Source organism: Bubalus bubalis, chromosome 1 (assembly GCF_019923935.1).
Source record: "Bubalus bubalis isolate 160015118507 breed Murrah chromosome 1, NDDB_SH_1, whole genome shotgun sequence".
Taxonomy (NCBI): Eukaryota; Metazoa; Chordata; class Mammalia; order Artiodactyla; family Bovidae; genus Bubalus; species Bubalus bubalis.
Window position 1 is genome coordinate 8,974,193 of NC_059157.1, and position 27,635 is coordinate 9,001,827.

Here is a 27,635-nt window from a genome sequence, read left to right on the forward strand (position 1 = left end):
CTTGAGAGTCCCTTGGACTGCAAGGAGATCCAACCAGTCAATCCTTAAAGAAATCAGTCCTGAATATTTATTGGAAGGACTGATGATGAAGCTGAAACTCCAGTAATTTGGCCACCTTATGTGAATAACTGACTCATTAGAAAAGACCCTGATGCTGGGAAAGATTGAAGGTGGGAGGAGAAGGGGACGACAGAGGATGAGATGGTTGGATGGCATCACTGACTCGATGGAAATGAGTTTGAGCAAGCTCCAGGAGTTGGTGATGGACAGGGAGGCCTGGCGTGCTGCAGTCCATGGAGTTGCAAAGAGTCGGACACGACTGAACTACTGAACTGAACTGAACGACTTGAACCTTGATTTAACTCCAACAGCACACGGATCCTGATTTTAAAGGGGTGGTAGATTACAGTCTGCCTCTGTCCATAGTTACAGCTAAGAATAAGAAGCTCCCAGAATTTGCACCCCTCCCCTCTTTGTATTTGAGCAATAACAAATCTGCTAAAATAAAAAGGTAGTATGAAATGAGGTGTTTATTCATAAAACACTCTTGAAATACTGAAAGTAGTCTCCTATACAGACTAGCTGTGCCTCTAATAAGTCAGTTGTACAAGTTTCTTCATGTACATGTGCAGTAAAGTCACTTTCAGGCTTTCAGTGACTTCAGCTGCTGGAGGTGAGCAGTCATCCACCCGCTGAGGCCACCTACTGGAGAAGACTTGCTGCAGTGGGTCTGGGGATTTGTGCATCCCTTGTATTCAGCTGCTTCACAGAAGAAAGAGGAGGGCGCTTGATGAGAATGGCTGGGGACATGGTTTCTAGAATTTGAGCTCATGGGTTTGGAATTCAAACTCGCGTTGCCATTGTCAATGGACTTGCACCCGTGGCTGTGTGCAGGCTGCCCTGAAAAGACCTCCGTGAAGCTTTCTGACCCCTTTAACCAAGCAACTCCTTTCTCGTCTGTGCTACATGGTCCTATATCTGCACTGGGGGCATTTCCCACATGATTTCGCATTTGTCTATGCATCTCTTTTCTCTACAAAACTGAGTCCTTCGAGACTCAGGGTTTGTGTTTCAGGCCTCCCTAACACCTAGCACGGTGCCACGTACGGAACAGGTCCTCAGTAAATGTCTGCTGAAGCAGATTAAGTGTGTGCTCGGCCTGAAGCGACCATCGCTGGGACAGGAATTTGTCACAGCCGTGACCTGTGTGGTTTTACTCTGCACAAACCTCTGGAGCCTTTTGCACACTTGTCATAGCTGTGCCACGTGGGGCTTACCCTGGAGTCCTAGTGAGGGTGCTGGATTCAGATCATCCCAGAAATGGACTTGAAAGTACCTTAGGGTGACTGGGTTACAAAGTGAGAAAAATGAGCCAACAAGAAGACATCTTTGAACCAGGAGCTGAGGTGGAAGCTGAGTAGAGTATTGGAGACGCTGATCTATTTAGACCATCCTTGTCTTCTGCCAGAGTGCAGCTTCGGGAGGGGCATGTGACTTAAGGAGGGAAGCAGAGGGGCTTCCTCGGGACCAGGGTAGCGAACGAGTAAAATCCTGAGGACCATCTACAGGGCTCGTGGCCAGCCCCACGGGGACGCTTACGGTGACTGGGAAGTCCCTCTAGGCTGCCTGGTAATCACAAAGGGCAACTGTGCTTTCATCATCTATGAAAAGAGACATAGTAGTCCCTCCGGTTGAAAAAAAACAAAAACGCAAACCCTTTCTTCTGGGGAATCTGGGTTAGCTCTGTCTGTGGCGGTGCCCTAGAAAGGCTGTGTGACCTGAGACAGGCATTTGACTGTTCCAGGCCTCCGTTTCCTCAGAATCCAGGGATTTCCAGCATCCTGCTGGACACTAGCCTTCTCCAGGCAGATAGTACACTGACCCTGAGGTTCCAAAGAGCAGGGACAGTCACCCTGGGGCTTTAGCAGCAAACATGAGTGTTTTCTTTCTAGACTTGCCACTTGCCCAGCTTTGAGGCATATTCAGGGCCAGTAACTGCCCCCGGAAGGTGACTGCAACCCACAGCACCACTGAAACCCTAGCAGTCAACACACACACACACACACACGCACACACACCCACCATGCACATGCACAGCCACAGCCGAGACCCCTGAGGTGAGCAGTCTGCGATTCCCATGACCACACACACCATCCTGAGTACCCACGTAACCACGCTCAGCGTGCCTGCGCTCAGCACCCCGAACCTTCCAGACTAGGCGGCTGTTGGGTGTGTAGACGGGATTGCAGATCACAGTGCTGGTGAGGGAGAGGGTCTTCTGCCGTGAAGACCCACCCCGGTACTGAGTCAGGATGCAAAGCTGGAGAGTGGCTCCTGGGGCCACTAGCAGGTCACCTGACAAATTGCTTTTCTGCAAGTTTGTGTTTCCCAAAATGATTTGAGGGGGGCTGGTATACTTCAACCCCGAGCTGCCCTCAAGCCTACTCTTGGCTGTCTTCTGACACCCAAGGCACCTGTTGTATTTGCCACATCCAAGACCCGACGTAAAGACGGTCTCATACACGTCCTTACTCTCCGGTCCCCTCTCCCGTCATGAGGCACCTGTGTCGCGTGCCTGCAGCGATCGCTCAGCACTCTCCTCTGTGGTTTTAGCAAAGCAACAGGACCCATCTGTTCATGGGTGGGAACACTACCACTCCCAGGCAGGATATGTGTGCTTTAACTGGAACCTTCTGAAAATGGTGCCCGGATGCAAAGTGAGAGTGGGTGTTTCGGGACCCCGAGGTGGAGCTGCAGAGGTGTTTGAAGATGGGTGAGCCAGAGACCCCTCCGCTCACATCAGCAGGAACCAAGTCCCTCCATCCTGGTGGAGAGGGTCTTTCTTATTGACCAGAGCCCGAGGTGGCCCCAGGGCACCCCCTGAAAGGGGATGTGTGAGCACAGGGTTGAGCAGCAGAGGAGACAGGAAGGGGAAAGTGGGAAGAAGGGAGAATTGCCGGTGGGGAAGGAGGTGGCTGGAGATCACTGACTGATGAAAACCATTCTCTATGTGGAACCGAGATCTCCTTCTCCATTGGAACTGACAGCCATCACGTAGTCACTTATCTGTGCTCTGAGTAACTCTTTTTGAATTCAGCTTTTGCCAGGAAGTTTTGAGATATCTGAGTGCAAGGGCAGAAGAATCAGAGGCAGAGGGGGACCACTGGGGCTGCGCTGGCTCCTGACTCTAGGGCCTGGAGGAACTCCACCGGGGCAGCTGCAGCTTCAACTGCTGACTGAGGGAGTTCTGCTTTTGTGGACTGATGGTTGGGCCTGAAAAATGTTTGCTTGGTTTTTTTTTCCCCCTAAAATTTAACTGTCAGACAAGTTTTGGTCCTATTTGAAATGCCAAGGTGGCCAAGGGGCTATTCTATTTCACTGAAGTATAGTTGATTTACAATATTGTGTTAGCTTCGGGTATATACCAAAGTGATTCAGTTATACATGAGTGTGTGCTAAGTCGCTTCGGTCATGTCTGACTCTTTGTGACCCCATGGACTGTAGCCCGCCAGGCTCCTCTGTCCCTGGGATTCTCCAGGCGAGAATACTGGAGTGGGTTGCCATGCCCTCCTTCAGCGGATCTTCCCGACCCAGGGATGGAACCTGCATCTCTTACATCTCCTGCTTTGGCTTGCAGGTTCTTTACCACTTATTTACATATATTTTCAGATTCTTTTCCATTATAGGTTATTACAAGATGTTGAATACAGCCCCTGTGCTGTATAGTAAATCCTAGCTGTTTATCTGTTTTATGTATAGTCGTTTGTATCTGTTAATCCCACACTCCCAGTTTATCCCTCCCCAACTTCCTCTTTGGTTAACCATACATTTATTCTGTGTCCGTGAGCCTATTTGTTTTGGAAAGAGATTCATTTGTATTATTTTTTAGATTTCACATATAAATGATATCATATACTTTTTCTCTCAGACTTATGATATACCCTAGAACTATTTTTTAGATAAATTATTGGCTTTATCTTACTATTATTATTATTTGACCACACTGCAAGGGTTGTGTGATTTTAGTTCTCTGACCAGGGATTGAACCCCCACCCTCGGCAATGAAATCAAGGAGGCCCAATAGCTGGACTGCCAGGGAATTCCCCCAAGGGGCTATTTTAATACGGACTCTTCTGTAGAGGAAATCTTACAGCCAGATGATTGATGGTATTTAGTTTTCAGATGACCTTCTTTCAAAATGCATTATTTTACTAAACATACATCTAGCTCTACAAATGCTTAGGAGACCTGGGTGTTGCTGCTTTGCCATTTCCGGTTGCTGCTGTGAAAATTAACCAGGGGGTTAAAGCTAGACCATCCCAGTTAAGTGGTGACTGTACCCGGCTAAGGTGTGAATTTCAAGGTCGCTGCTGGTTTTCTGAGAGCTTCCACACTTCATTCACACCCGGGAGTGGGGGGCTTGTTACCACCCTCTTTCTTTCCATCTGACTCACTACAGAAACCCTGTTCTGGAGCCAGACTGGCTCAGTCCTGAGCCTGTGTAGACACCCCTCTGGGGTCCCTCGGGTCTCCCCTTCCAGCCCTTTCACTTCCCCTCAGGGGCAGGGGCCTCAGGACACACGGACCCTCTAACCCCACCCTCCCTGCCTCTCTGCTCTCCACAGAATGGGTTGAACGGCTTACATCTGGCCTCTAAAGAAGGCCACGTGAAGATGGTGGTTGAACTTCTGCACAAAGAGATCATCCTGGAAACCACAACCAAGGTACGTCTCTTGGGGAGCCAGAGCTTTCCCCTGAAATTCACACATTGCCTCAAACCCTCAAGCCGTAGAAACCGGTCTTTCATGACAGAAACCCAGTCTTGCTTCTGAATGTCTCTCCTTCTTTCAGTTGCTTCTTAGGTCTATGAGCCCCTGAAGTCACTTGGAAAGCACAGGATCCCATTTCCACAAAATTCGGGGGGCCTTTATCCTCATCGCTAGACTATAAACCTAAAAACACAAGCCCTCTCCCAGTGGCTTCACGCTGTCTCAGGCTGAGAGCACTGGAAGGTCCACAGGCAGGCGCCTCGTGTCCAAATCCTCGCTGAGGTGCTTCGTACTCTGTGACCTTAAGCAAGTGACTCAGCCAGTGAGAGGCCTTAGTTTACTCATCTTTAAAATAGGGATTCTCATAGTCAGTTGCAGGATTGGTATGAAAGTTAAACATGGTACTGTATAGAAAATGTCTGCATAGAAAGAAATCAGTAAGTATTGGTAACTATGTCATTTGTAAGGGCTTCGGAAGAATCCAGATCCCTCCCATTCATTCTTCTCCAGCAGGTTCTTGATCATTTCGAGATCCTGCTCCTTGATCACTTCCAAACCCATCTGCTCTCTTTACTGGGTCCCTTGAACAGCGAACAGAGTTCTCTTTTACTCCGAGCATGGCTGACATCACACCTCTCATAACAGGAGGCTTCTCCCCAGAGCAGTAGATTATAAACACCAGTGACTCAAGTCCAGAAACTACAACCATGAAATTGATGCACTGATACATGTTGCGAGTGCATTTATACGTGTTGTGAAATCAGTTTCATTTCTTATGCATCTATTTGTTTATTCAGCACCCTTCAGCCAGTGTTTAAAGACAAACAACAGTAAATCAAAAAATCACCTCTGTTTACCATGTCCTTTGTTACCTATGTCCTTCCTTTGTTACGTACATCCTGTGGCTTTTTTTTCCCCCTTGGCTGGTCCCCTCTGTGTCTTATTTTTCATTTGCTGTTTATTTAACGTGGCCTCAAGCACAGCAGCTGATTTGTTTCACACAGCAAGCGTTTTGCTGCCTCACGAGCTGAGAACAAGAAGAACAACACGTAGAGAACAGACATAATTTATGGTTATGAAGTGAGATACCAAAATATTATGAAAGTAGAATCATCTCTGCGGTAGAAGTCTGTAATTTTCATGTCATTTCCCGAAGGTGAAGAGATCTCACGGGTGAAATAGACTGACTTGCTCTTCCTGAGCGTGTACAGGGTATTTTATTTTCTAACCCCATGACAAACTGAATATTCATTGGAAGGACTGATGTTGAAGTTGAAGCTCCAGTACCTTGACCACCTGATGCAAAGAGCCGACCTATTGGAAAAGACCCTGAGGCTGGGATAGATTGATGCAGGAGAAGGGGACAACAGAGGATGAGGTGGTTGGATGGCGTCAGCGACTCGATGGACGTGAATTTGAGCAAGCTCTGGGAGATAGTGGAGGATAGCCGGGTGGGCGACTGTCCTTGGGGTCGCAAAAAGTCAGACATGGCTTCGCAACTGACAACAAATGACGGATACTGGCTGTTTCCACCCGCTTCCTCTGTGGGTGAAGGGTCTGTGGCTCTTTCCCTCCTGATGCTCTCGCCTACCTGGCTGCAAGCACAAGGCCGTCTGATCGGCTGTGGGGGACGGAGCGGCTGTGCTTTCTCTGGCATCCCCCCAGGAGCTGCAGAAACAGTACACTCCAGCACGTTTTACGAGCTCTGAGTTTCCCCCTTTGATTGGTATTTTGCAAGCGAACACTTGGTGTGTCTTTGTTATTTATAGAGATGGTATAAGCCGGCGTGGTTTCTGAAGGCCCAACAGAGGGAGTTTAAAAAAAAAAAAGAGTGAAGCTGAAACCGTGGGCAAAGCAAGAATCACAACAGATTGGGGAATTGTAATGGGTCTCGCAAGCAGGAGCAAGATTAAAAAAAGACATGACTGAAAAGCCAAAACCAATATAGATTCCTAAACTGTGCTTAGAAATTTTAAAAGCGTGAAGCTAATGTGTTCCCTGCCTCCCACCTCCACCTCCAGAGGCCAGCTGAGCATCCAGGCTGGTGGTGATCGAACATCATTGACCGGCCCCCACCCCCACCCTCACTCAGCATCTACCACAGCCATCCGCCCTGGCGTGAGCTCTGGGACTCCCTGGAAATGGAGAAACTGGGTCTTTGTGGATCCAAATATAGCTAAGTAATTTTTCCTGCTGCTTTGAGGGCATGTTCCTTCACGCCGAGGGAGGGGCAGAGAAAAACCCATCTCCCTGTGACTCTGAACCCAAGGCTGGGGGCTTCCTCCTGAGCCTTGCAGCGTGTGCCAGTGTGTGGATGGGGGTGGGGGGTCCCTTCCTCAACCTGGGCTGCCTTCAGCCCAGATCATGAAGATGTCACGGGCTGAGACCCACAGCTGGGCCCTGACAGCCCTCCCTAGCCAGCTTTCTCTACGTGGGTTTATGCAGTTGAGCCCTGCTGCTGTGGGTCAGGCAGGAAGGAGCAGATGGAAAGAAACATTTGATAACCCCTCCTGAGCTGGCCTGGTGCCTGGCACACACGTGCTCGGCCTGTGCAAATAAATGGATGGACACAGCGTGCCTCCTTCTAGGTGGGGAAGCCTGGAGGTCCCAGTCCTGATTCCTAGAGAAGGTTCTGGTGCCAGCACCCTGTTCCTTTCGGTACAGGGAGTGAGTCAGACCCAAGTGCCTCTAAATGTAGGCCTCTAAATGTAGGCTCTTTGGACTTCTAAGAAAAATGATTAATTATACTCATTTCTGGCTCTTGCTCTCTGGTGGACATTTGAGAAAGAATCCTTTTGCTTATCAAAAAGGAGAAATCAGAAAGACAAGTTCAGGAGGTAACCAGGGGACACTCCTGCCTGAATCATGTCACGTGGTAGAGACAAGAACCTGAGCCCTGGGGCCTTGGGGCAGCGGTGACCCGTGGGGGCCCTTCACCCCGCAGGCGCTTGGATTTGATGCTCAGACTCCCAGGGGAGGCACTTGGTTCCTAGTGACCGGTCAGTGGCCCCATCACCAGGGCCGAATTTGAAATTCCAGTTTGGTGGGTTTCCCAAGAGGATTAGCAAGTGGATTAGTTTAGTTAGAAACTAACTATAGTTAAAAACCATATGCCACATCACCGACTCGATGGACATGAGTTTGAGTAAGCTCTGGGAGTTGGTGTTGGACAGGGAAGCCTGGCGTGCTGCAGTCCATGGGGTCGCAAAGAGTCGGACACGGCTGAGCCACTGAACTGAGCTGATATGCCGCCTGAACTAGAAAAAGTGAGGTCATGAGGAATCTCTGCTCCTTATGTAGCAGAGGGCCAGATGGGTGCAGCTGTGGTCCTTATTTGATAGACATTGTCAAGTGCCTGCCGCTCCTGGAGCGGGGGTGCCCTTGGAGTCATGTGGGCGAGAGGGACTTCACAGAGAAGCAGGAAGGAGCCAGGCAGGGAGGCGGCGTCCTGGAAACAAACGACACCTGCAGGACCCGAGCCTGTCCAGAAAGTGCAGGTACACGCACCCAGGACAGAGCCAGACAAGAAACCCTGCCTGTCCCCCCACCTTCTCAGAACCAGGCTTCCTCGTCTCTGCTCTCAGTTCTCAGCTTTTAAAAAGTTTACTTTAACCAGTCCCTCCCATCAGGAAGCTTAACACAAGCCTCAGTCTCCTCCATCACAGGGCAGACATAAGAAGCAAGAAAGAATCACAGTCCCATAGTGACTAAAACGAAACCACGTTACAGAAAGTTAATGAGTGTGAAAAAGCAGAAAGTTACGCCCCGGGTTTTAGGGACGAGATAAAACCCCAGACAAACAACTAAATGAAGTGGAGACAGGCAGCCTTCTGAAAAGCTGACTTTGAAACAGCTGTGACCCTCACTTTCGTCTAGCGTTCCTTCTGAGAAAGGAGAACTCTCTCTCCTCTCTTGCCTGCTGATCTCTGACTCGCTGTATTTTATTATTCATATTTTTTCTTTGGATTTTCTGTTGCCAGACTTTATTTTGTTTATTCTCCTCCACACACATACACACACTTAATTTCGTATTTTTTCTCCTTTTCTATATATATTACATAGTCCGTTTTATTTCCTTCCCCACCCCTTTACCTATGTCAACGGGCTTCCCCTGGTGGCTCAGCGGTGAAGAATCTGCCCGTAAGGCAGGAGACGTGGGTTCAATCCCTGGGTCAGGAAGATTCCCTGGAGGAGGGCATGCCAACCCACTCCAGTATTCTTGCCTGGGAAATCCCATGGACAGAGGAGCCTGGCGGGCTGCAGTCCATGGGGTTGCAAAGAGTCGAACACAACTAGGTGATTAAACAACAGCAGCAGCAACCCTCCCGCTTCTGCCTGATGCTTCACCCCCCATCCTCCGCCCGATCTGGTCCAGCCTCTGGTCGGTGGGTGTTACCGTCACAGCACAGGGGGCTGGCCCGCGGGATCTGCAGCCTCCTTTGTCCCGAAGCTCCAGGCCTCACGGGGCTCCACGCCGTCCTGCAGACCCTCGGCCTTTGAGGAGCTGGTCATCCAAGGAGCCGGCTTGCCCGGCAGTGCTTCAGCGGGTCTCCACCGATGATGGGACCAAGAGCCTGCGTGCAGCCGATCAGCTGAGAAGGAGGCGCTCTTATCCCAGAGCATTGTTTTTTCAGGAGGACAGGAAGCATTTCCCTCCCCGGGCTTCCGGTGCCGCTCACGAGGTCTGGTGGGTCAGGCACATGAGTGTATGTTGTGTGCCCCCTGGGGCCATAAAGGAAGCCTGCTGCCTGCCCGGGGCTGGCGCATGTTTCCCCCAGCTGCGGCAGGCCCCGGGAACCTCCTGTCCGCCCCTGTGTTGCAGAAGGGGAACACGGCGCTGCACATCGCGGCCCTGGCGGGTCAGGACGAGGTGGTCCGGGAGCTTGTCAACTATGGCGCCAACGTCAACGCCCAGTCGCAGGTGACACTCGGGCCCCGGGGGCTGGTGGGGCTGCCCGTCTGCCTCACCCCGGGGAGTGGAGGGGGGTACACGCACTGTGTGGCTGAGTCCGGGTGTAGGAGGGGCTGGTGGGGCTGCCCATCCGCCTCACCCTGGGGAATGGAGGGGGGTACACACAGTGTGTGGCTGAGTCCGGGTGTATTCAGGCGTCTCCGAGTGCTTTCTTGCCTTTTCCTGCTTTAGTGGGCATTCTGAGCATGGTGGGCTGGGTCGTTGTGGACCCTGTTCCTGGAGTTGAATAATATATCTTGTTTACCTGTGGCTCGTCTATGTATGGAGAGGCATTATGGCGTTGGGGGTGGGGGGTTGGGGTGGGGGGGAGTGTGAAGAAGGGAATGAAATTAGTGGGGCGTGTGTGTGCGCAGAAGAGGCTGACCATTCTGGGAGGGGCAGAAGCAGACTTCTGGGGAGGGTCGCCCCACCTGGAGGCCTTTTGCAGTAACCCCGCTTCGCCAACTGCAAAGTGTCATGAGTTTTGACAGCTGGAGACACAGGTGGGAATGCTGTCCCCAGGGCTGGGTGGAAACAGGATATCGGAAGAGCCGTCCTTCAGTTTGGAGGATTTTGCACTGGTTTTAGCATCAGTCCATGGGGTTGCTAAGAGCCGGACGCGACTGAGTGACTTCACTTTCACTTTTCACTTTCATGCATTGGAGAAGGAAATGGTAACCCACTCCAGTGTTCTTGCCTGGAGAATCCCAGGGACGGGCGAGCCTGGTGGGCTGCCGTCTATGGGGTCGCACAGTCAGACACGACTAAAGCGACTTAGCAGCAGCAGCAGCAGTGACATGGCTGGATTCCAATGGCTTTTCCTCTTTGTTTACAGAAAGGCTTTACTCCCCTGTACATGGCAGCACAAGAGAATCACTTGGAGGTGGTTAAATTTTTGCTGGAAAACGGAGCTAATCAGAATGTAGCCACGGAAGTAAGTACCTTGGGGATGTGGCCTCATGGCTGAACATGTCTTGGGGGGAGGATAGGGTCACAGGGGCATGGGTTCCTGGGACATGGCTTGGGATGCATCCTCTGTCGTGATGCGCATCCAGGGCCCTGTCAGACCCTGCAAGGAGCTGAGAGACAAAGTCATGGCTGTTGTGGGATGCCCAGACACATACCAGAGAAATGACTGCAGGGGTGAATCTGTCATTCCCACTGTGACCACCACTGGAGGCTGGGCAGGGGTGGGGGGCATGCGTGCGTGTGGGTGACAGGTGTGCCTCGGACCTTTATAAGAAGTATAAACGTCTTGCTCTGAGCCCACAAACACCTTTGGACAAGTCGCTTGACCCTGAGTTTTGTCACTGGTGAAATGATGGAATTGGAGTAGACGAAACCAAAGCTTCTCTTGACTCTTAGCATCAGACAACTCAATGATTAGATGGATGTTTTCATTCTGCTTCGCCAGTTCAAGAGGGCCCTGTGCCCCTGTACACACCGAGGAGATTAATAGCGGTAGCTCAGAATTGAAACCTTGGTGCCTGCTGTGGTTTCCAGCATTTGGTAGGTGTTCAGTAATCTTTGTGACATGAATGAAGGCCTGATTGTCGGCCATCCGTCCAGGGCCCTGCCCTGACACGGGGTGATGACGTGAGAGGGAGGGAGGCAGAGAGACAGGGCAGTAAAGCGCTCAGTAAAAGAGCTCAGAACAAGTCATAAAGGAAAAATTAGCTAAGTGCTAAAGGAGAGTTATTGCACGTGCTGTGAGATGGCAGAGAATGAAAGTGGAGCCAAGGAAGGCATTAGAGAGGAGGCGGCGTCTAAGCTGAGCTTGCAGGACGTGGAGGAGGGAGGCGCTCCCAGGCCGAGGGCAAGGGCCCTGAGCGCGGAAGCGCAGGTCCCGCCCCAAGGACTGAGCGGTCAGGACGGTCAGCACACAGGGGTCTCTTCTCTGCCCCCGCCAGGACGGCTTCACCCCGCTAGCCGTGGCCCTGCAGCAGGGCCACGAGAACGTAGTGGCACACCTCATCAACTACGGCACGAAAGGCAAGGTGCGCCTGCCCGCCCTGCACATCGCGGCTCGCAACGACGACACGCGCACGGCCGCCGTGCTGCTGCAGAACGACCCCAACCCCGACGTGCTTTCCAAGGTGAGGCACCTGGCGGGGCTGGGAGCACCCTGGGGCCCCGGTCGGGAGGCCTCGGGGGCCCCACGCATTCCCTGCTAGTTCCCTGGGACCAGCCCAGACCAGAGAAGCCCCAGTGTGCACCCCGAGCAAGCCACGCCCGCCATTCCCAGCGGCCACACTAGCACCACACTTTAAATCCCCCGGCAATGCGGAGAAACACGTGCTGGGTCATTCAGAGCACCGTCCCAGCGAGACAGGAGGGGTGTCTGACCAGAGTAGGGCTTGGAATCCAGCGCCTGACCCCTGGTAGTGTTAGAATTGTATTCCAGCTCTTTCCCCGGCCATCCCCTGGTAGAGGGAGGTGGGGGTCCCCACACGGAGAGGGGACCCTGGAGCGGCTCCTGGGAGCCTGGCCAGCCCGCCATCTGCCCACGCTGTTCGATGTTCACACCGTCTGTAAGTTTAGGCTGTCAATGTCTCCCCCCCGGGGGAGATGATGTGTTTGCACCAAGTCAGTCATGCAGCACCCCCCCCACCCCCCACCCCGAAGTCATGGGGTTCCATCTGGAAAACTCTACCTGGGTTATTACTCGTGGGGCAAGGTCAGGAACAGAATAATGGCAAGGGACACACCAAAGGTCAGAGGTCTGCCTCGCCCACCCAGCTGAGTCTTCACAGCCCTGTAGTGGCTGAAACTGTCCCGAGGATTAATGTCATAACACCATAACGCTTCTCTTATTCATGAAAAGCTCTTCAGAAGTAGCTGTTCAGAGGATTGGGCCCCGTCTGAAGGGCTGGAGGTGACCCTGGTCTGTGGTTTGTCCACGTGAACCCAGAGACTGGGCGCCCCCTACAGGCAGCACCTCACTTCTGGATGTAACTTGCCGTGGGATGTCTGATGACCCCTTCGGTCCAAATCTGCCCGCGTGTGGGGTCCTCTGGTCCTGCCAGCTTTTCGGAGCCTGGGCTGACCCTGGGTAGAAATGACAATACACACAGTACAATGCTGCTTGTCCTCTTTTGTGCCCCAGACGGGATTCACCCCCCTCCACATCGCAGCTCATTACGAGAACCTCAACGTAGCCCAGCTGCTCCTCAACCGCGGAGCCAGCGTCAACTTCACGCCCCAGGTGAGGCTTTCGGGGATGGGGGTGCCCACATATGTGCGGCGGCTGAGGGTCTAGAATCCAGTGCCCTCACCTCTCGTGGGACTGAGGACATCCTCGCATTGCGGGTGGGACAGCCTGGAGTCTGTTAAGGCTTCCAGCGGGTGGGTTTCTAAGAGATTGCAGCCAGCCTGTGTTGTCGACTCCCCGGGAGACCCAGCTTGGCTAGCTTGCGGGGATGAACCACGATGCTGGCCTGTCCTTAGAGGCTTGGAAATCTTTCTTAGGCAAGAAGAGTCTTAGCAGTGGGCTCAGGCTGGCTGCCTGTCTTGGGGTGGGGGCACTGGGGTGGGGGCCGCGGGGCAGCTGCTCCTCCCCTCAGGAGGATGCACATCCTGACAGTCTGTCCCTCCTTCCAGAATGGCATCACGCCGCTGCACATCGCCTCCCGCAGGGGGAACGTGATCATGGTGCGGCTCCTGCTGGACCGCGGGGCCCAGATAGAAACAAGGACCAAGGTGGGTGCCAGCAAGCTGCACAGCAAGGCCAGGGGAGGGAGTGCTGCCTGCCAGGGCCCCACTCCGGGAGGTGGGCTCTCCGTGGCCAGCTGGGGGAAGGGCATCCAGCCTCTAGAGCAGCCCGCAGGGGCAGCTGGAGACCAGACTGCTCCATCGAGCTGATCCTTAAGAACTCGATGTGCCCCTCTGGCTGGGATGATGCTCTCTCCAGCAACCTCTGATGGCCACCTCTGGGGCTTTCTCTTTTTGACTGTCTTTTAAAGGATGAATTGACACCTCTCCACTGTGCAGCTCGGAATGGGCACCTGCGAATCTCAGAGATCCTGCTGGACCACGGGGCACCCATCCAAGCCAAAACCAAGGTGTGGGCTTCCTTTCTGCGAAGAGCATCTTTTAGGCATGGGCTGCAGGTCAGGCCGACCCGGAGTAGAATCCCATTTCTGAGAAACAGACAGGCTACCATTGCTAACCTCGCCACTGTATGCAATGTTGACCCCAGTGCCTGGCACATGGGAGGCACTCAGCTCTATTATCTAGATCAAGGTCGGCTAACTTTCTCTCTGAAGAGCCAGATATTAAATACTTCTAGGCTTTGCAGGCCATGGTCAAGGTCACAATGATTCAAGTCCGTCACTGGAGTGGGAAAGCAGCCCTGGCTAATGTGTAAACAAGCCGTCCTGTTCTAATAAAACTTTACTGACAAGCACAGGCAGTGGGCCGGATTTGAGCCTCAGGCTGTCATTTGTCTGTTTAGCTCTAGATCTGGCCTCGTTTCTTTTACCCGAGCTCCAGAAAAGACAGAAACTGAGCGCTCAGGGAGTCTTCAGAGCCTGGGGTGGACTGGATGATGTTAAAAAGAAAACAAAATAGTTGTTCTCAAAGTCCTTTCAGGGCTAGAAGGCCCTCAGTTCTATTCTAATATGAGGCCTTAATCTTCTTGGGTGGGGCTAAAGCTGTCAGTGCTGCGTACACCACCTCCAGGCCTGGAGGATTTGGCCGAGTGGGAAGAGGAAGATTTGCTGTCCGAGACCAGCAGGAGTGTGGAGGCCAGAACAAACTAGGCTCACTCAAGAGCCACGTGGAGGCACTGCAGCTAGGGAGGAGACGGGAAGCGAGGTTGGACTCGGTGCCCTGAATGTCTGTGTTCATTTCCTTTGCAATTGCTTGCTTTCCCTCTTCACCAGAATGGCCTGTCCCCGATCCATATGGCGGCTCAGGGAGACCACCTCGACTGTGTCCGACTCCTATTGCAATACAACGCAGAGATTGACGACATCACCCTGGATCATCTGACCCCTCTCCACGTGGCCGCCCACTGCGGCCACCACAGGGTGGCCAAGGTGCTTCTGGATAAAGGGGCCAAACCCAACTCCAGAGCCCTGGTGAGTGGGAGGCTGGCGAGAAGGGGCCAGAGAGGCAAGGGCCAGAGCTGCAGGGCTGAGTCTCCACCCTGGAGACTCCAGGCAGGCGGAGGACTGGGGTCCCAAGGCCAGGGGCCAGGCAGCCATGACCTCCCTGCCTGCCATGTTCCTGCACCTTATGACCGAGCCCCCATAACAGGCCAAGGGGCACACACAGTGCTCGTGGGGCTCGAGCAGAGGGGAGCTCAGGCCTAAAGCAAATTCCCTGCTGGGATCGTGGCTCCTCTTCCCTTGCCCCAGGCCAAGAGCTCCCGGGGAAGTTCCTGGTGGGGCCGGAGCACTGCACAGAGCCTGCCCATGGCCCTTATCCCCTCTCTGCCCCTTCCCAGAGGAGGAGAATCTAGAAGACAGGACAGCCTCCAGGGCCACAAGGATGGCTCGTCCACTCTTGATTCATTCATTCAGAAAGCTTCCCCTGAGCTCTCCCTCCAGCCGGGCACTGTCTGGGGCAGTCAGGGTTTTTTGACTTCAGCCCTACTGACGTTGGGGGCCCGATATTCTTAGTTGTAGCCCACATAACACTGGGCTTCCCCAGTGGCTCAGTGATAAAGAATCTGCCTGCAAAGCAGGAGAGGCAGGAGCCGTGGATTTAATCTCTTGGTCAGGAAGATCCCCTGGAGGAGGGCACGGCAACCCACTCCAGTAATCTTGCCTGGAGAATCCCATGGACAGAGGGGCCTCGTGGGCTACAGTCCATGGAGTTGCAAAGAGTCAGACACGACTGAAGTGACTGAGCACGAACAGGATTCTTTGTTGTGTGGAGACTGGCCCGTGAATAGTAGACTATTTAGCAGCAACCCATCTCCACCCGCCAGGCACTGGCAGCACTCCTCCCCTAGTGGTGACAATCAAAAATGTCTCTCAGTTCAGTTCAGTTCAGCCGCTCAGTCGTGTCCGACTCTTTGCGACCCCATGAACCGCAGCATGCCAGGCCTCCCTGTCCATCACCAACTTCCGGAGTCCACCCAAACCCATGTCCGTCGAGTCGATGATGCCATCCAACCGTCTCATCCTCTGTCATCCCCTTCTCCTCCTGCCCCCAATCCCTCCTCCCAGCATCAGGGTCTTTTCCAATGAGTCAACTCTTCGCATGAGGTGGCCAAAGTACTGGAGTTTCAGCTTGAGCATCATTCCTTCCAAAGAACACCCAGGACTGATCTCCTTTAGGATGGACTGGTTGGATCTCCTTGCAGTCCAAGGGACTCTCAAGAGTCCTTTCCAACACCTAGATATTCACAAATATTCCTGTGGTTGGGAATGGTTGAGACAAACTCCCCTCCCCCAACCTTATCCATGAATGGATAAGGGGTGGATAACCTTGAGAACTGCTGCCCTAAGGGATAAAGCACTGAAAAAATAAGCAGAGAGACAAAGCCAAGGAAACAGAAATCCTTCCCCTTGTGGAGTTTATATCCTAGTATTTCCTGCTCACACAGTAAAGAGTCTGCCTGAGTGCAGGAGATCTGGGTTCGATCCCCAGGTCGGGAAGATCCCCTGGAGCAGGGCATGGCAACCCACTCCAATATTCTTGCCTGGAGAATCCCATGGACAGAGGAGCCTGGCGGGTTATAATCCATGGGGTCGCAAAGACTCAGACACGACTGAGCAACTAACACACGTAACACGTTACAGTAGGGATGAGGTACAGGAATCATTTGACCAAAAGCTGATCAGCGGTTCCAGGGATGAGGGAATGTGATGTGCTTCACAGAAGTTCTCTTCATTGTAAATTTCCCCTTAGTTCAGTTCAGTTCAGTTGCTCAGTCGTGTCCGACTCTTTGCAACCCCATGAATTGCAGCACGCCAGGCCTCCCTGTCCATCACCAACTCCCGGAGTTCACTCAGACTCACGTCCATCGAGTCAGTGATGCCATCCAGACATCTCATCCTCTGTCATCCCCTTCTCCTCCTGCCCCCAATCCCTCCCAGCATCAGAGTCTTTTCCAATGAGTCAACTCTTCGCATGAGGTGGCCAAAGTACTGGAGTTTCAGCTTTAGCATCATTCCTTCCAAAGAAATCCCAGGGCTGCTGTCCTTCAGAATGGACTAGTTGAATCTCCTTGCAGTCCAAGGGACTCTCAAGAGTCTTCTCCAACACCACAGTTCAAAAGCATCAATTCTTCGGCGCTCAGCCTTCTTCACAGTCCAACTCTCACATCCATACATGACCACAGGAAAAACCATAGCCTTGACTAGATGGACCTTTGTTGGCAAAGTAATGTCTCTGCTTTTCAATATGCTATCTAGGTTGGCTATAACTTTCCTTCCAAGGAGTAAGCATCTTTAAGGAAACTTTAAACAGCAGGCTCTTTCAGTGCATCCAAAAACATGACCAAATTAAAAAAAAAAAGCTGTGCAGACAACATGTCCAGGACCATGCCTGGTGCATGGTGCACACCACCTGCCTCTTCCGGTTTGTGGGAACCACTGATGGGCTGGGCCTGAGGCCACCTTCTCATCAGCGAGGTGGTCGGGGTGTTCCCTAGGCTTGTTGGTAAGCCCCTGCTCGTCTGTCTCCCTTTGTGTGGGGCTGCAGAATGGCTTTACCCCCTTGCACATCGCCTGTAAGAAGAACCACATCCGTGTCATGGAGCTGCTGCTGAAGATGGGGGCCTCCATCGACGCGGTCACCGAGGTAAGGGGAACCCCGTGGGCGAGCCAAGAGTCTCCAAGGGTCTTCTTCTAATAGCCATCTTCAGAGTTGTCCTTTGTGGCTGCCTCTGTGTGTGCCCATGTCCACACATGTACTAGTCTAGAACTCTCAAAGGAATGAATCAGGGACGGATAAGACCGGGAGCTTGTGTCAGAGCTCAGGGAGCTGTCCAAGGTCAGATACAATATTCTGAGTTGTGAATAAGGGTGGAATCACCCTGCAATGGGATTTCCCCCACCCCCCACCCCTTTTCCTGGAAGCAGACCCATTTCCTTGAACTCCCTTTCTTGGGAAAAATGTTCCAAAGCACCTAGAGGTAGGAAAGCCTAAGCTCCCTCTGGCTGTGCCTCTGGAGGAACGGGGAGGGCTCCTGTCACACTCCCGTCTGTCTGTTCCAGTCCGGCCTGACGCCTCTCCACGTGGCCTCCTTCATGGGGCACCTGCCCATCGTGAAGAGCCTGCTGCAGCGGGAAGCATCACCCAACGTCTCCAACGTGGTGAGTCCGTGGGCAGAGCCCGCCTTTGCTGGGGACCGAGGGCTCAGAGGAGCCTAAGCTCTCCTCTCCCAGACAGAGGCAGAAATCTCAGAATAGCAGGGACTTCTGACTTGGGGAGAATGTCTGTATCTCAGTGAAACTTGATATGCATCTGTAAGTCTTGGGATTTTATTTTGGACAATTATTTGGAAACTTCTGTGTTATTCTGGGAATATATCTGCATTTATAAACATTCCTTTGCTCTGGGGCTTACTTTTAAGTGTATCTTGCGTGCACACACACACACACACAGTCACACACACAGACACACACCCCCCAGGCTAAAGGCTGATGTTGCTTGCTGGGGCAACTCCACCTCTTGGGTGAAAAGCCCCCAGGCTGGCACCGTGGAGCTCTGTGTGTGCCCTATTAGAAACCTGGCACAAGTTAACACTTCTCTAATTTTGTTGTTTTCCAGAAAGTGGAGACCCCGCTACACATGGCAGCCAGAGCAGGGCACACGGAAGTGGCCAAATATTTGCTCCAGAACAAAGCCAAAGTCAACGCCAAGGCCAAGGTGGGTTCAGGAGGCAGCAGCGGTCCTGGACATGAGCCTTAAAGTGCAGGAGGAGCTCCGAGGCCGGGCTGCAGGGCTCGTGGGGCCGAGATTCCCTGCCCCGCCCATGTGGTTGCACCCAATGCTCAGGTTCTGCTTTGCAGGGCTTCTGAGAGGGCCAGACGTGTGCTGGCATCAGAGCTGTTTCTTTAGGAAAACAAAAGGCCAGTAAGCAGTGTTTTGGAGCTGAAAGGATACATGGTGGTTACAGTCATAGTATCAGAAGAGAAGTCACTTTTTCAAGGAAGTGTTGCGGGTGAAAATCAGGAATTACTTAATCTGAAAACAAAAGACTCCCCCTGGTGGTAACAGGCATCTCAGAGGGACTGAGTGAGCGAAGGGGAAGAATTGCTGCTGAGTTTGCAAGCCGGCTTTGGTCACCATCAGACGTCCCTACTGCACAGGCCACAGAGGTGCTGTTGAGTGTCAGGACTGCGGTCTGGGTTTGGACCATGTGACAGGACCCCCACCCCTGGGCCCAATAACACAGAGATCTGGCCCACCGACTGCTTCTGTTTCAGGGGGAAACGGGGAGTGGCGGGAGACAGGGGATGAAAAGTCATCTTGCCCTTGCCCCGTTCTGACCCTCCATCACCCTTGGCATAGAGAAAACCAGGGAAGCCTTCAGGCAGAAAGACAAGCAGACACTCAGACAGGACAGACCCCCTGGTTTAATTGCCCTTTGCTTTAGTGCACTTTGCAAATCATGTGTTTTTTACTGGTTGAAGGTTTGTGGCAACCCAGGTTGTCAAGCAGTTAGCATTTTTCTAGCAATAAAGTATTTTTCAATTAAAAAAAATATATATATATATTTGGACATAATGCCACTGCACACATAACAGAGAATAATATCATATAAAAATAATTTTATAAGCACTGGGAAACCAAAAAATCTGTGTGACTCGCTTTACTGTGATACCCATTTTATTGCTGTGGTCTGGGGACAAACCCATACTGTCTCTGAGGTCTGCCTGTGAGAAAAACCACAATGGATCAGTTCAGTTCCATTCAGTCGCTCAGTCCCCTCTGACTCTGTGACCCCATGGACTGCAGCACACCAGGCTTCCCTGTCCATCACCATCTCCTGGAGCTGACTCAAACTCATGTCCATCGAGTTGGTGATGCCATCCAGCCATCTCATCCTCTTGTCGTCCCCTTCTCCCACCTTCAATCTTTCCCAGCATCAGGGTCTTTTCCAATGAGTCAGTTCCTCACGTCAGGTGGCCAAAGTATTGGAGTTTCTGCTTCAGCGCCACTCCTTCCAGTGAATATTCAGGACTGATTTCCTTTAGGATGGACTGGTTGGATCTCCTTGCTGTCCAAGGGACTCTCAAGAATCTTCTCCAACACCACAGTAAAAGCATCAATTCTTTGGTGCTCAGCTTTCTTTATGGTCCAACTCTCACATCCATACATGACTACTGGAAAAACCATAGTTTTGACTAGGTGGACCTTTGTTGGTAGTAATGTCTCTGCTTTTTAATATGCTGTCTAGGTTGGTCATAACTTTTCTTCCAAGAAGCATGCATCGTTTAATTTCATGGTTGCAGTCACCATCTACAGTGATTTTGGAGCCCCCCAAAATAAAGTCTCCCACTGTTTCCCCATCTATTTGCCATGAAGTGATGGGACCAGATACCATGATCTTAGTTTTCTGAATGTTAAAGTTTTAAGCCAACTTTTTCACTCTCCTCTTTCACTTTCATCAAGAGGCTTTTTAGTTCCTCTTCACTTTCTGCCATAAGGGTGGTGTCATCTGCATATCTGAGATTATTGATATTTCTCCTGGCAATCTTGATTCCACCATACTCAGTGTGAGACTTCTTATATATGCAGTCTGCTTGATCCTACCCACAGCCCTATGAGGTCAATACCATTATTCCCATTTTACAGATGGGAAGGCTAAATCTTTAGGCAAATTAGGAATAAGAACTCACTTGAAATGTTGTTATAGGACTAAATGAGAGTTAAAAGGATTAAATGAGAAAGAACATACTGGTTTCTATAACTTGGAGTCTTGAATCTCAGCTCTTCCTCTTACTAGCCGTGTGGCTTTGAGAAAGTCACTTAACCTCTCTGGGCCTCACCTGCCTGCTGTGTAAAATGAAGAGTTGGGTTAAGTAACCTTAGCGTTCCTGTTCTTTGTTTTCGCTCTGGGTTCCAGGATGACCAGACCCCACTTCACTGTGCAGCTCGCATCGGCCACACAAACATGGTGAAGCTCCTGCTAGAAAATAACGCCAACCCCAACCTGGCCACCACTGCCGGGCACACCCCTCTGCACATCGCGGCCCGAGAGGGCCACGTGGAGACGGCGCTGGCCCTTCTGGAAAAGGAGGCCTCCCAGGCGTGCATGACCAAGGTATGGCCTTGCTCCTCCTGTTGTCCAGAAGCAGCAGGCTGGTCTCCGCTGGGTCCCGGGCCGGGGAGGGTCGTCCCGCCCCTGTGTTGCCTTGAACTGTAGTTTCTCATCCACCCACCCAGCCTTCATCCATTCATCATGGAATGTCTCAGGGTCTGCCCTGAACAATCCAGGTGGGTTCTGGAATGAGAGAAGGATGATGGTCCAGCCCCCGCCTTCAGCTCACTGGCTGTCAAATAACAGCACAAGCAGTCTGACTCCATCACGAGAGGGAGAGGGGTGGTGACTGGTTGCCGGTCTGGGTGTCTAGGCGGGACCGCCCGTTCCGTGCCCTTTCCTGCATCTCTGTGCCAGCCGGGGTGGGGGCCTCCTTGGCCGCATGCAGACCCTTTCCCTGGGAGGACAGCGGAGGCTCCCAGGCTTATGACAGCCAGTGTTTCTCCTCAGAAAGGATTTACCCCTCTCCATGTGGCAGCCAAGTACGGGAAGGTGCGCATGGCAGAGCTGCTGCTGGAGCACGACGCACACCCCAATGCCGCCGGGAAGGTGAGCTTGACCTCGCGTTCCATCTGGGGTCAGGGGTCAGGGGTCAGGGTGGAGCCAGGATGGAGGCGCAGCTTCCCACGGGTGGTGGCATCTCTACCTTGTGAATGGGTGGCCACCCGGGGAGAGTGGCCTCTGGGGGCACTGATCTTCCTGATGATGCCGCGCCCTTCTAGAAAGACCTGGTGGCCCCTCTGAGCCAGAGTGATGAGGGCACTGCCCCGTCGTCCGCAGGACTGAGGAGGTCACCCTCCAGGAGTGAGGTGACCCCCAGGAGTGAGGAGGTGGCCCCCAGGAGTGAGATGACCCCCAGGAGTGAGAAGGTGACCTCCCAGGAGTGAGGTGACCCTCCAGGAGTGAGGAGGTGGCCCCCAGGAGTGAGGTGACCCCCAGGAGTGAGGAGGTGACCCCCCAGGAGTGAGGTAACCCCCCAGGAGTGAAGAGGTGACCCCCCAGGAGTGAGGTGACCCCCAGGAGTGAGGAGGTGACCCCCAGGAGTGAAGAGGTGACCCCCCAGGAGTGAGGTGACCCCCAGGAGTGAGGTGACCCCCAGGAGTGAGGAGGTGACCCTCTCAGGAGTGAGGAGGTAGCCTCCAGGACTGAGGAGGTGGCTCCCAGGACTGAGGGGGTGACCCCCCAGGACTGAGGAGGTGACCCTCTCAGGACTAAGAAGGTGGCCCCCAGGACTGAGGGGGTGACCCCCTAGGACTGAGGAGGTGACCCTCTCAAGACTGAGGAGGTGACCCCCCAGGACTGAGGAGGTGACCCCCAGGGCTGAGGAGGTGACCCTCTCAGGAGTGAGGAGGTGGCCCCCAGGAGTGAGGAGGTGACCCCAGGACTGAGGAGGTGACCCCCCCAGGACTGAGGGGGTGACCCCCCAGGGGTGAGGAGGTGATCCCCCAGGGGTGAGGAGGTGGTCCCCAGGACTGAGGAGGTGGCCCCCAGGACTGGGGAGGTGACCCTCAGGAGTGAGGAGATGACCCCCTAGGACTGAGGGTGACTCCCAGGACTGAGGGGGTGGCCCAGGTTCCACTGGCTGTGTTCTCCAGTGGCTGGGCTCTGACATGGCTCTTCCGCGGATTTCCTGGGTAGCAGAAGTAACACGGACCCCTAGGCCTGGCTCCTGGGGCCTGGCCAGGGGGCCGCCCCACGAGTGAAGGCTGTCCCCGTCCCCCACAGAGCGGCCTGACCCCCCTGCACGTGGCCGTGCACCACAACCACCTGGACGTCGTCAGGCTGCTGCTGCCCCGGGGCGGCTCCCCGCACAGCCCCGCCTGGGTAAGCCTCCCTGCCGGTGCCCGCCCCAGCCCCACCCCAGCCCCACCCCCTGGGACCCTGCTCTCACCACCCCCACCCCGGGCTGGGCTGTGGCTGCTTCTGCCCCAGGGCGGCTCCCCTCAGAGCCCTGCCTGGGTAAGCCTCCCTGCTGGTGCCTGCCCCAGCCCCACCCTGGGACGCTGCTCTCAGCACCCTCACCCAGGAGTGGGCTGTGGCTGCTGCTAGGGGACCAGGAGCAGGGCGGGAGGTGGGAGCACTTCCCACCACAGGCCACCTCCCAGAGGGGGGACTCATTCACACAACAGATGTGTCCCCAAGCCTGACGTCAGACGTCAGCATGTACAGTGTGCTCTTGATGCTGGGACAGGGGCCCCCCTGGAGAACATTCCGGGTAGGGGGTGATCTTGTGCTCTTGATGCTTGGACAAGGGACAGACACACTTGGAGAATATTTGGGGTGGGGGATAAACTTGCCAGAACCTGGAAGTGCAGAACCTGTTTTAAAGACGGGTAGTCTCCCCCAGCTCTGTTTTCCTCCTGAGTTCAGGCTCTGAAGCGGTCCTCCTTCTGTCCATACATTACACAGGGATGCGTGGCCACTGGCCAGCCTCATGCCAACCCCTGAGATGCTCAGAGTCACAGGTCCATCACCCCCAAGGGACCCTGAGTGTAGGCAGCAGGTGGGGCTTATGTTAGAGAGGACTGCAGGGGGCAGAACAAGGTACAGAGATGAAGCTGGACACCAGCATCATTGGGGGGCAGGCTGCCCCGCTGCGGGATGAGATGAGAAGGTGGCAAGATCTGCAAGGGCAGAGGGGCCTTGGGGGTTGGTGGCTATGCAGAGGAGGGTGAGGAGAGGGAGCAGGGCTTGGGGACAAAGGACACACGTGGTCTCTCCGCTCACAGTTAGATGGACAGTCGAGACTCAGAAGAAAGGAAAGTGAGAGTGAGGATAATTTACGGATTTAGGGGGCGGGGAGCGAACCCCCGTGCTCAGCCCTTCAGCAGGAAGGGTCTCAGGTGGGTCAGAGTATGATTCCAGCCCACCCCTGCGGACCCCCATGGGGACGCAACCTGGTCGGGGAAAATCGTGCCAGCCTTCAGATTGCCCTCCCCGCTCGGATAGGATGCTCGTCTGAAATGTACAGCATCACCTTCCTGCAGACACAGCACACAGTCTCTCCCAGACACCCTGTCTCCTTGGGCTCCAGTCCCCCCCCCCACCCCCCGCGCTCTTGTAGGAGAGCCCGCATCGCTGCGCAGACAGCACGCGGCCCCACGGGGGACGTGACTTACTCCTGCCTCTAAAAATAAAACTGCTGGACTCCCCTCCTCCTCGCACCCCCACCTTATATAAAAGAAATCGGAGCCAGCCCCATGGTATTTAAAGAGAGCTTTATCCACACATAAACCCTGTACAGATGGGTTTTGTTTCCATGGCAAAAAATAGTTTCCAAAGTAGTCTGGCAATTTTGTAGAATTTCACATGCAAATCTCTCTGCACCCAAACCAAACCCGCCCCTTTCTAATTTCAATGCTGATGTTTTTTAACGCTGAGGCAGCTCTCTCTCCAGTGTGTGCATTCCTTTGGACGAGCTCACTGCCTGGGGAAAGAGGAACCTTTTACGGCTCACGTCATCTCTCCCTGACTCGCCTGCCCCTTCTCTCATCACCTAGAGAAGGTCATTCATTCCCCGTAGTCCTGGCTTGGAGGGAGCTCTGAGGGGCTGGCCCCTGATTTGAGACAGACAGTTGCTCTTGTATCTTGGTTTTAACCGGGGGTCACCTGGCAGCCTGAGCTCCAGGGCAAGCTTGCCTGTTGCCAGGACAGGATGCTGTTCTTGCCAGCAGACATCTTCCACTGTCTGCCCTAGTGGTCTGGACTCCTGATTATACCAACAAGAATAATTGCTGGAGTTCCTGTCCTCTTCACGGTGGAAGTCCCTGATCCTTGCTTCCATGCAGGGAATGGAATGCAAGTTGCAGCAATGCACCCTGGGTGAGCATCAGCCTCACCACATTGCATCCTGACCCAGGAGCTTTTCAGAATGCAGAATCTGGGGCCCGCCTAGTCAAAATCTGCACTTTAACAAGATCCCACGTGATTTCATACACACTCGAGTCTGAGAAGCAGGGCTCCGGCTAAAAGCACTTGTGTTCTGAAGCCAGAAGATTGTCTGATGCTCAGAGAGAAGGCTCTCCATGTGGGCCTGACTCCAGATTTCAGGCCTGATCCACCGAACCCTGCCTCTTTCCTTGGCACCCTCTTGATACAGTACAAAACTCATTTTGTTTAATTAATTTTACTACAATCGAAATGCCAATCTTGTCAGGGGAACACAGCCTCCAAAGGATTTAATGTTTTCTCATAACATAATCCAATCTAAAAGGAGGAACACTGGAATGGTCTTACATAATTCCTCGAAAGAGAATGATTTTTGTTATTCAATTTCCTTCTTTGGGTAAGTGACAACTTTTCCTTTCCCCATAAAATCCACTATGGAGATGGATCTTACCCTGTCCCTCAGTGCTTAAAACTGGGATTTTACCGTATTGGTCCAGCTCTGCCTTGTACCACCATTTCTGTATCCATTCATCTGTTAAAGGACATCTAGGTTGCTTCCATGTCCCAGCTACACTATCCACTTTTAATGGCTTAAAAAAGTACAAAAGGGCGTCTAGAGGTCATTGACTCTTTTGCCCCTAGTCACACAGCTGATTAAAGTAGATCAGGGACTTGTAAAGTGACTGTCCTCCAATAAAAATTAATAAAAAATAAAATAAAAGTGAGCCAAGGACTGACTCCACGTCCGCAGGTCCCTTGCCAGGGGCTTGTCCTCTTACACCACCTGCCTGAAGCCACAGAGCTTGGGGGAGCTCTTGGGCCAGCCGCACAGGGAACCATAAAGAGCTCTCTTCTTCCCCCTCCATGAACTGTCCGGGATGCTGTTCTCATGGCAGGAAAGAGGGTCTTGTATTTTCATCCGCACCTAGCCTGCTGGTGATTCTATAGGCTGCCTGGCTGAATCCTAGCATCTGTTGGGGACAGGGCACTCACGCCCAGAACATAGATGGAGAGAACGGGAACAGGGCTTTGCTGGTCTGGGAGCCTCTCCAAACCCAGTGGATTCGGTCGGTTGGTTTGTTTACTGAAGTGACCCTCCCGGGTGACACCAGCCTTAAATCAGACCTCCTGGCCCCGCCTCGGAGGATAGGATCTAAACCGGAAGGCATGCGCTCAGCTTGTCAACTCAGCACTCCTGTAAGCAGGCTCTGGGGTCCCCTTCCATTTCAGAACGGCTACACACCTCTGCACATCGCCGCCAAGCAGAACCAGCTGGAGGTGGCCCGCAGTCTGCTGCAGTACGGGGCCTCGGCGAACGCGGAGTCGGTGCAAGGCGTGACCCCCCTCCACCTGGCGGCTCAGGAGGGCCACGCGGAGATGGTGGCTCTCTTGCTGTCCAAACAGGCCAACGGTAACCTGGGCAACAAGGTAAACATGCGTCTGCGATGTTCCCGTAGACGCGATCGCGTTGGGGGTCAGCTGAAGCCTGGGCGCCCCTGTGCTGTGCCCGGGTTCTGAATTAGGTGATGCACGTGTGTGTGTGTGTGTGTGTGTGTGTGTGTGTGTGTGTGTGTCTGTGCGTGCGCATGTGTCTGTGACCCTTACAACAGCCCTGGGTAGGTTTTAGCTCAGTTTTATAAATGAATGAACAGGTTCAGAAAGGTTGCTAATTCCAAGATTGTAGGACCCCATGCCTACCTGATGCCAAAGCTGGTCCTTCCTAAATAGAATGACTCAAGAACCCACACAAAGATCACTGTTGAAATCCACTGCATGCTTTCGCACATAGAGGCCAGTTTCTACATTCAGGAATCTATGAAGTTGGAACTAAATATTCTTTTTCTGTAGGGAAGGCATTGTTTTCAATGCTGACCTGTCCCTTAATGGGATTATCAGTCCAGGGACTATTGGCGTGTGAGTAGAAAACCCTCCTGGTGTAGTGACCTGTGGAGAAGGAACCTGGGAACTTGTTCCCCGCTGACGTTCTCATGGTTTTCATCAGCGTCTCCAAGGAATGCATGGCCCAGGAAAGGCTACGAGTCCCTCCTTTTGTTTTTTGTTTTGTTTTGTAACTTTTAAGCTTTTTGTTTTGTATTGGGCTATAGCCAGTTAGGAATGTCGTGATAGTTTCAGTTGAACAGTGAAGGGACTCAGCCCCACTTATCCATGTATCCATTCTCCCCCAAACTCCCCTCCCATCCAGGCTGCCACAAAACATCGAGCAGAGTTCCCTGTGCTATACACTAAGACCTTGTTGGTTATCCATTTAATAGACAACAGTGTGTACATATCAATCCTCAACTCCCTAACTATCCCTTCCCCCAATCCATCCCTCCAGAAACCATAAGTTCGTTCTCTAAGTCTATAAGAGTTATTTCTTTTATTAAGCAGCTGTTTTATTGAAATATAACTCCCATACCATAAACTTCACTGGTTTGAACTGTACTATTTGGTGGTTTGGGGTATATTTGCAGAATTGAATGAACACCACCACTGCCTAACTTCTGGACATTCCTGCCACCCCAGAAGGAAACCTCAGACCCATTAGTAGCCACATCCCATCTCCCTCAAACCCCCGTCCCCTGGCGACCATTCATCTGCTCTCTGTCACTGTGAATTTGCCTGTTCTGGACATTTCTTGTAAATGGAATCATACGCTATAAAGAGCCACTTCTTTAGATGATACATGAAGGTAATACAGTTTCAGAAGGGCAAGCATTTTAAGGATAACTTAGTATTTCTTTAAGAACCTACTGGATCTACTGGCTCTTTCTGGACAGGTTTGGACAGGTGACCCCCAAGA

General features: G+C 52.8%; 1 protein-coding gene across 7 annotated transcripts in view; it reads left to right on the plus strand.

Annotated features, from left to right (window-relative positions):
* LOC102402461 (ankyrin-1) overlaps positions 1–27,635 on the plus strand; it is a 108,551-nt gene that overhangs the window by 24,888 nt on the left and 56,028 nt on the right. For all 7 annotated transcript variants that reach the window (XM_025277961.3, XM_025277944.3, XM_006078634.4 and 4 more), the window contains 15 exons: positions 4,626–4,724; positions 9,592–9,690; positions 10,556–10,654; positions 11,631–11,816; positions 12,827–12,925; positions 13,321–13,419; positions 13,683–13,781; positions 14,604–14,801; positions 17,377–17,475; positions 17,892–17,990; positions 18,448–18,546; positions 20,750–20,947; positions 21,395–21,493; positions 22,670–22,768; positions 26,063–26,260. In XM_025277961.3, coding sequence (XP_025133746.3) covers positions 4,626–4,724; positions 9,592–9,690; positions 10,556–10,654; positions 11,631–11,816; positions 12,827–12,925; positions 13,321–13,419; positions 13,683–13,781; positions 14,604–14,801; positions 17,377–17,475; positions 17,892–17,990; positions 18,448–18,546; positions 20,750–20,947; positions 21,395–21,493; positions 22,670–22,768; positions 26,063–26,260 — 1,869 coding nt within the window. The remainder of the gene's footprint in view (positions 1–4,625; positions 4,725–9,591; positions 9,691–10,555; positions 10,655–11,630; positions 11,817–12,826; positions 12,926–13,320; positions 13,420–13,682; positions 13,782–14,603; positions 14,802–17,376; positions 17,476–17,891; positions 17,991–18,447; positions 18,547–20,749; positions 20,948–21,394; positions 21,494–22,669; positions 22,769–26,062; positions 26,261–27,635) is intronic.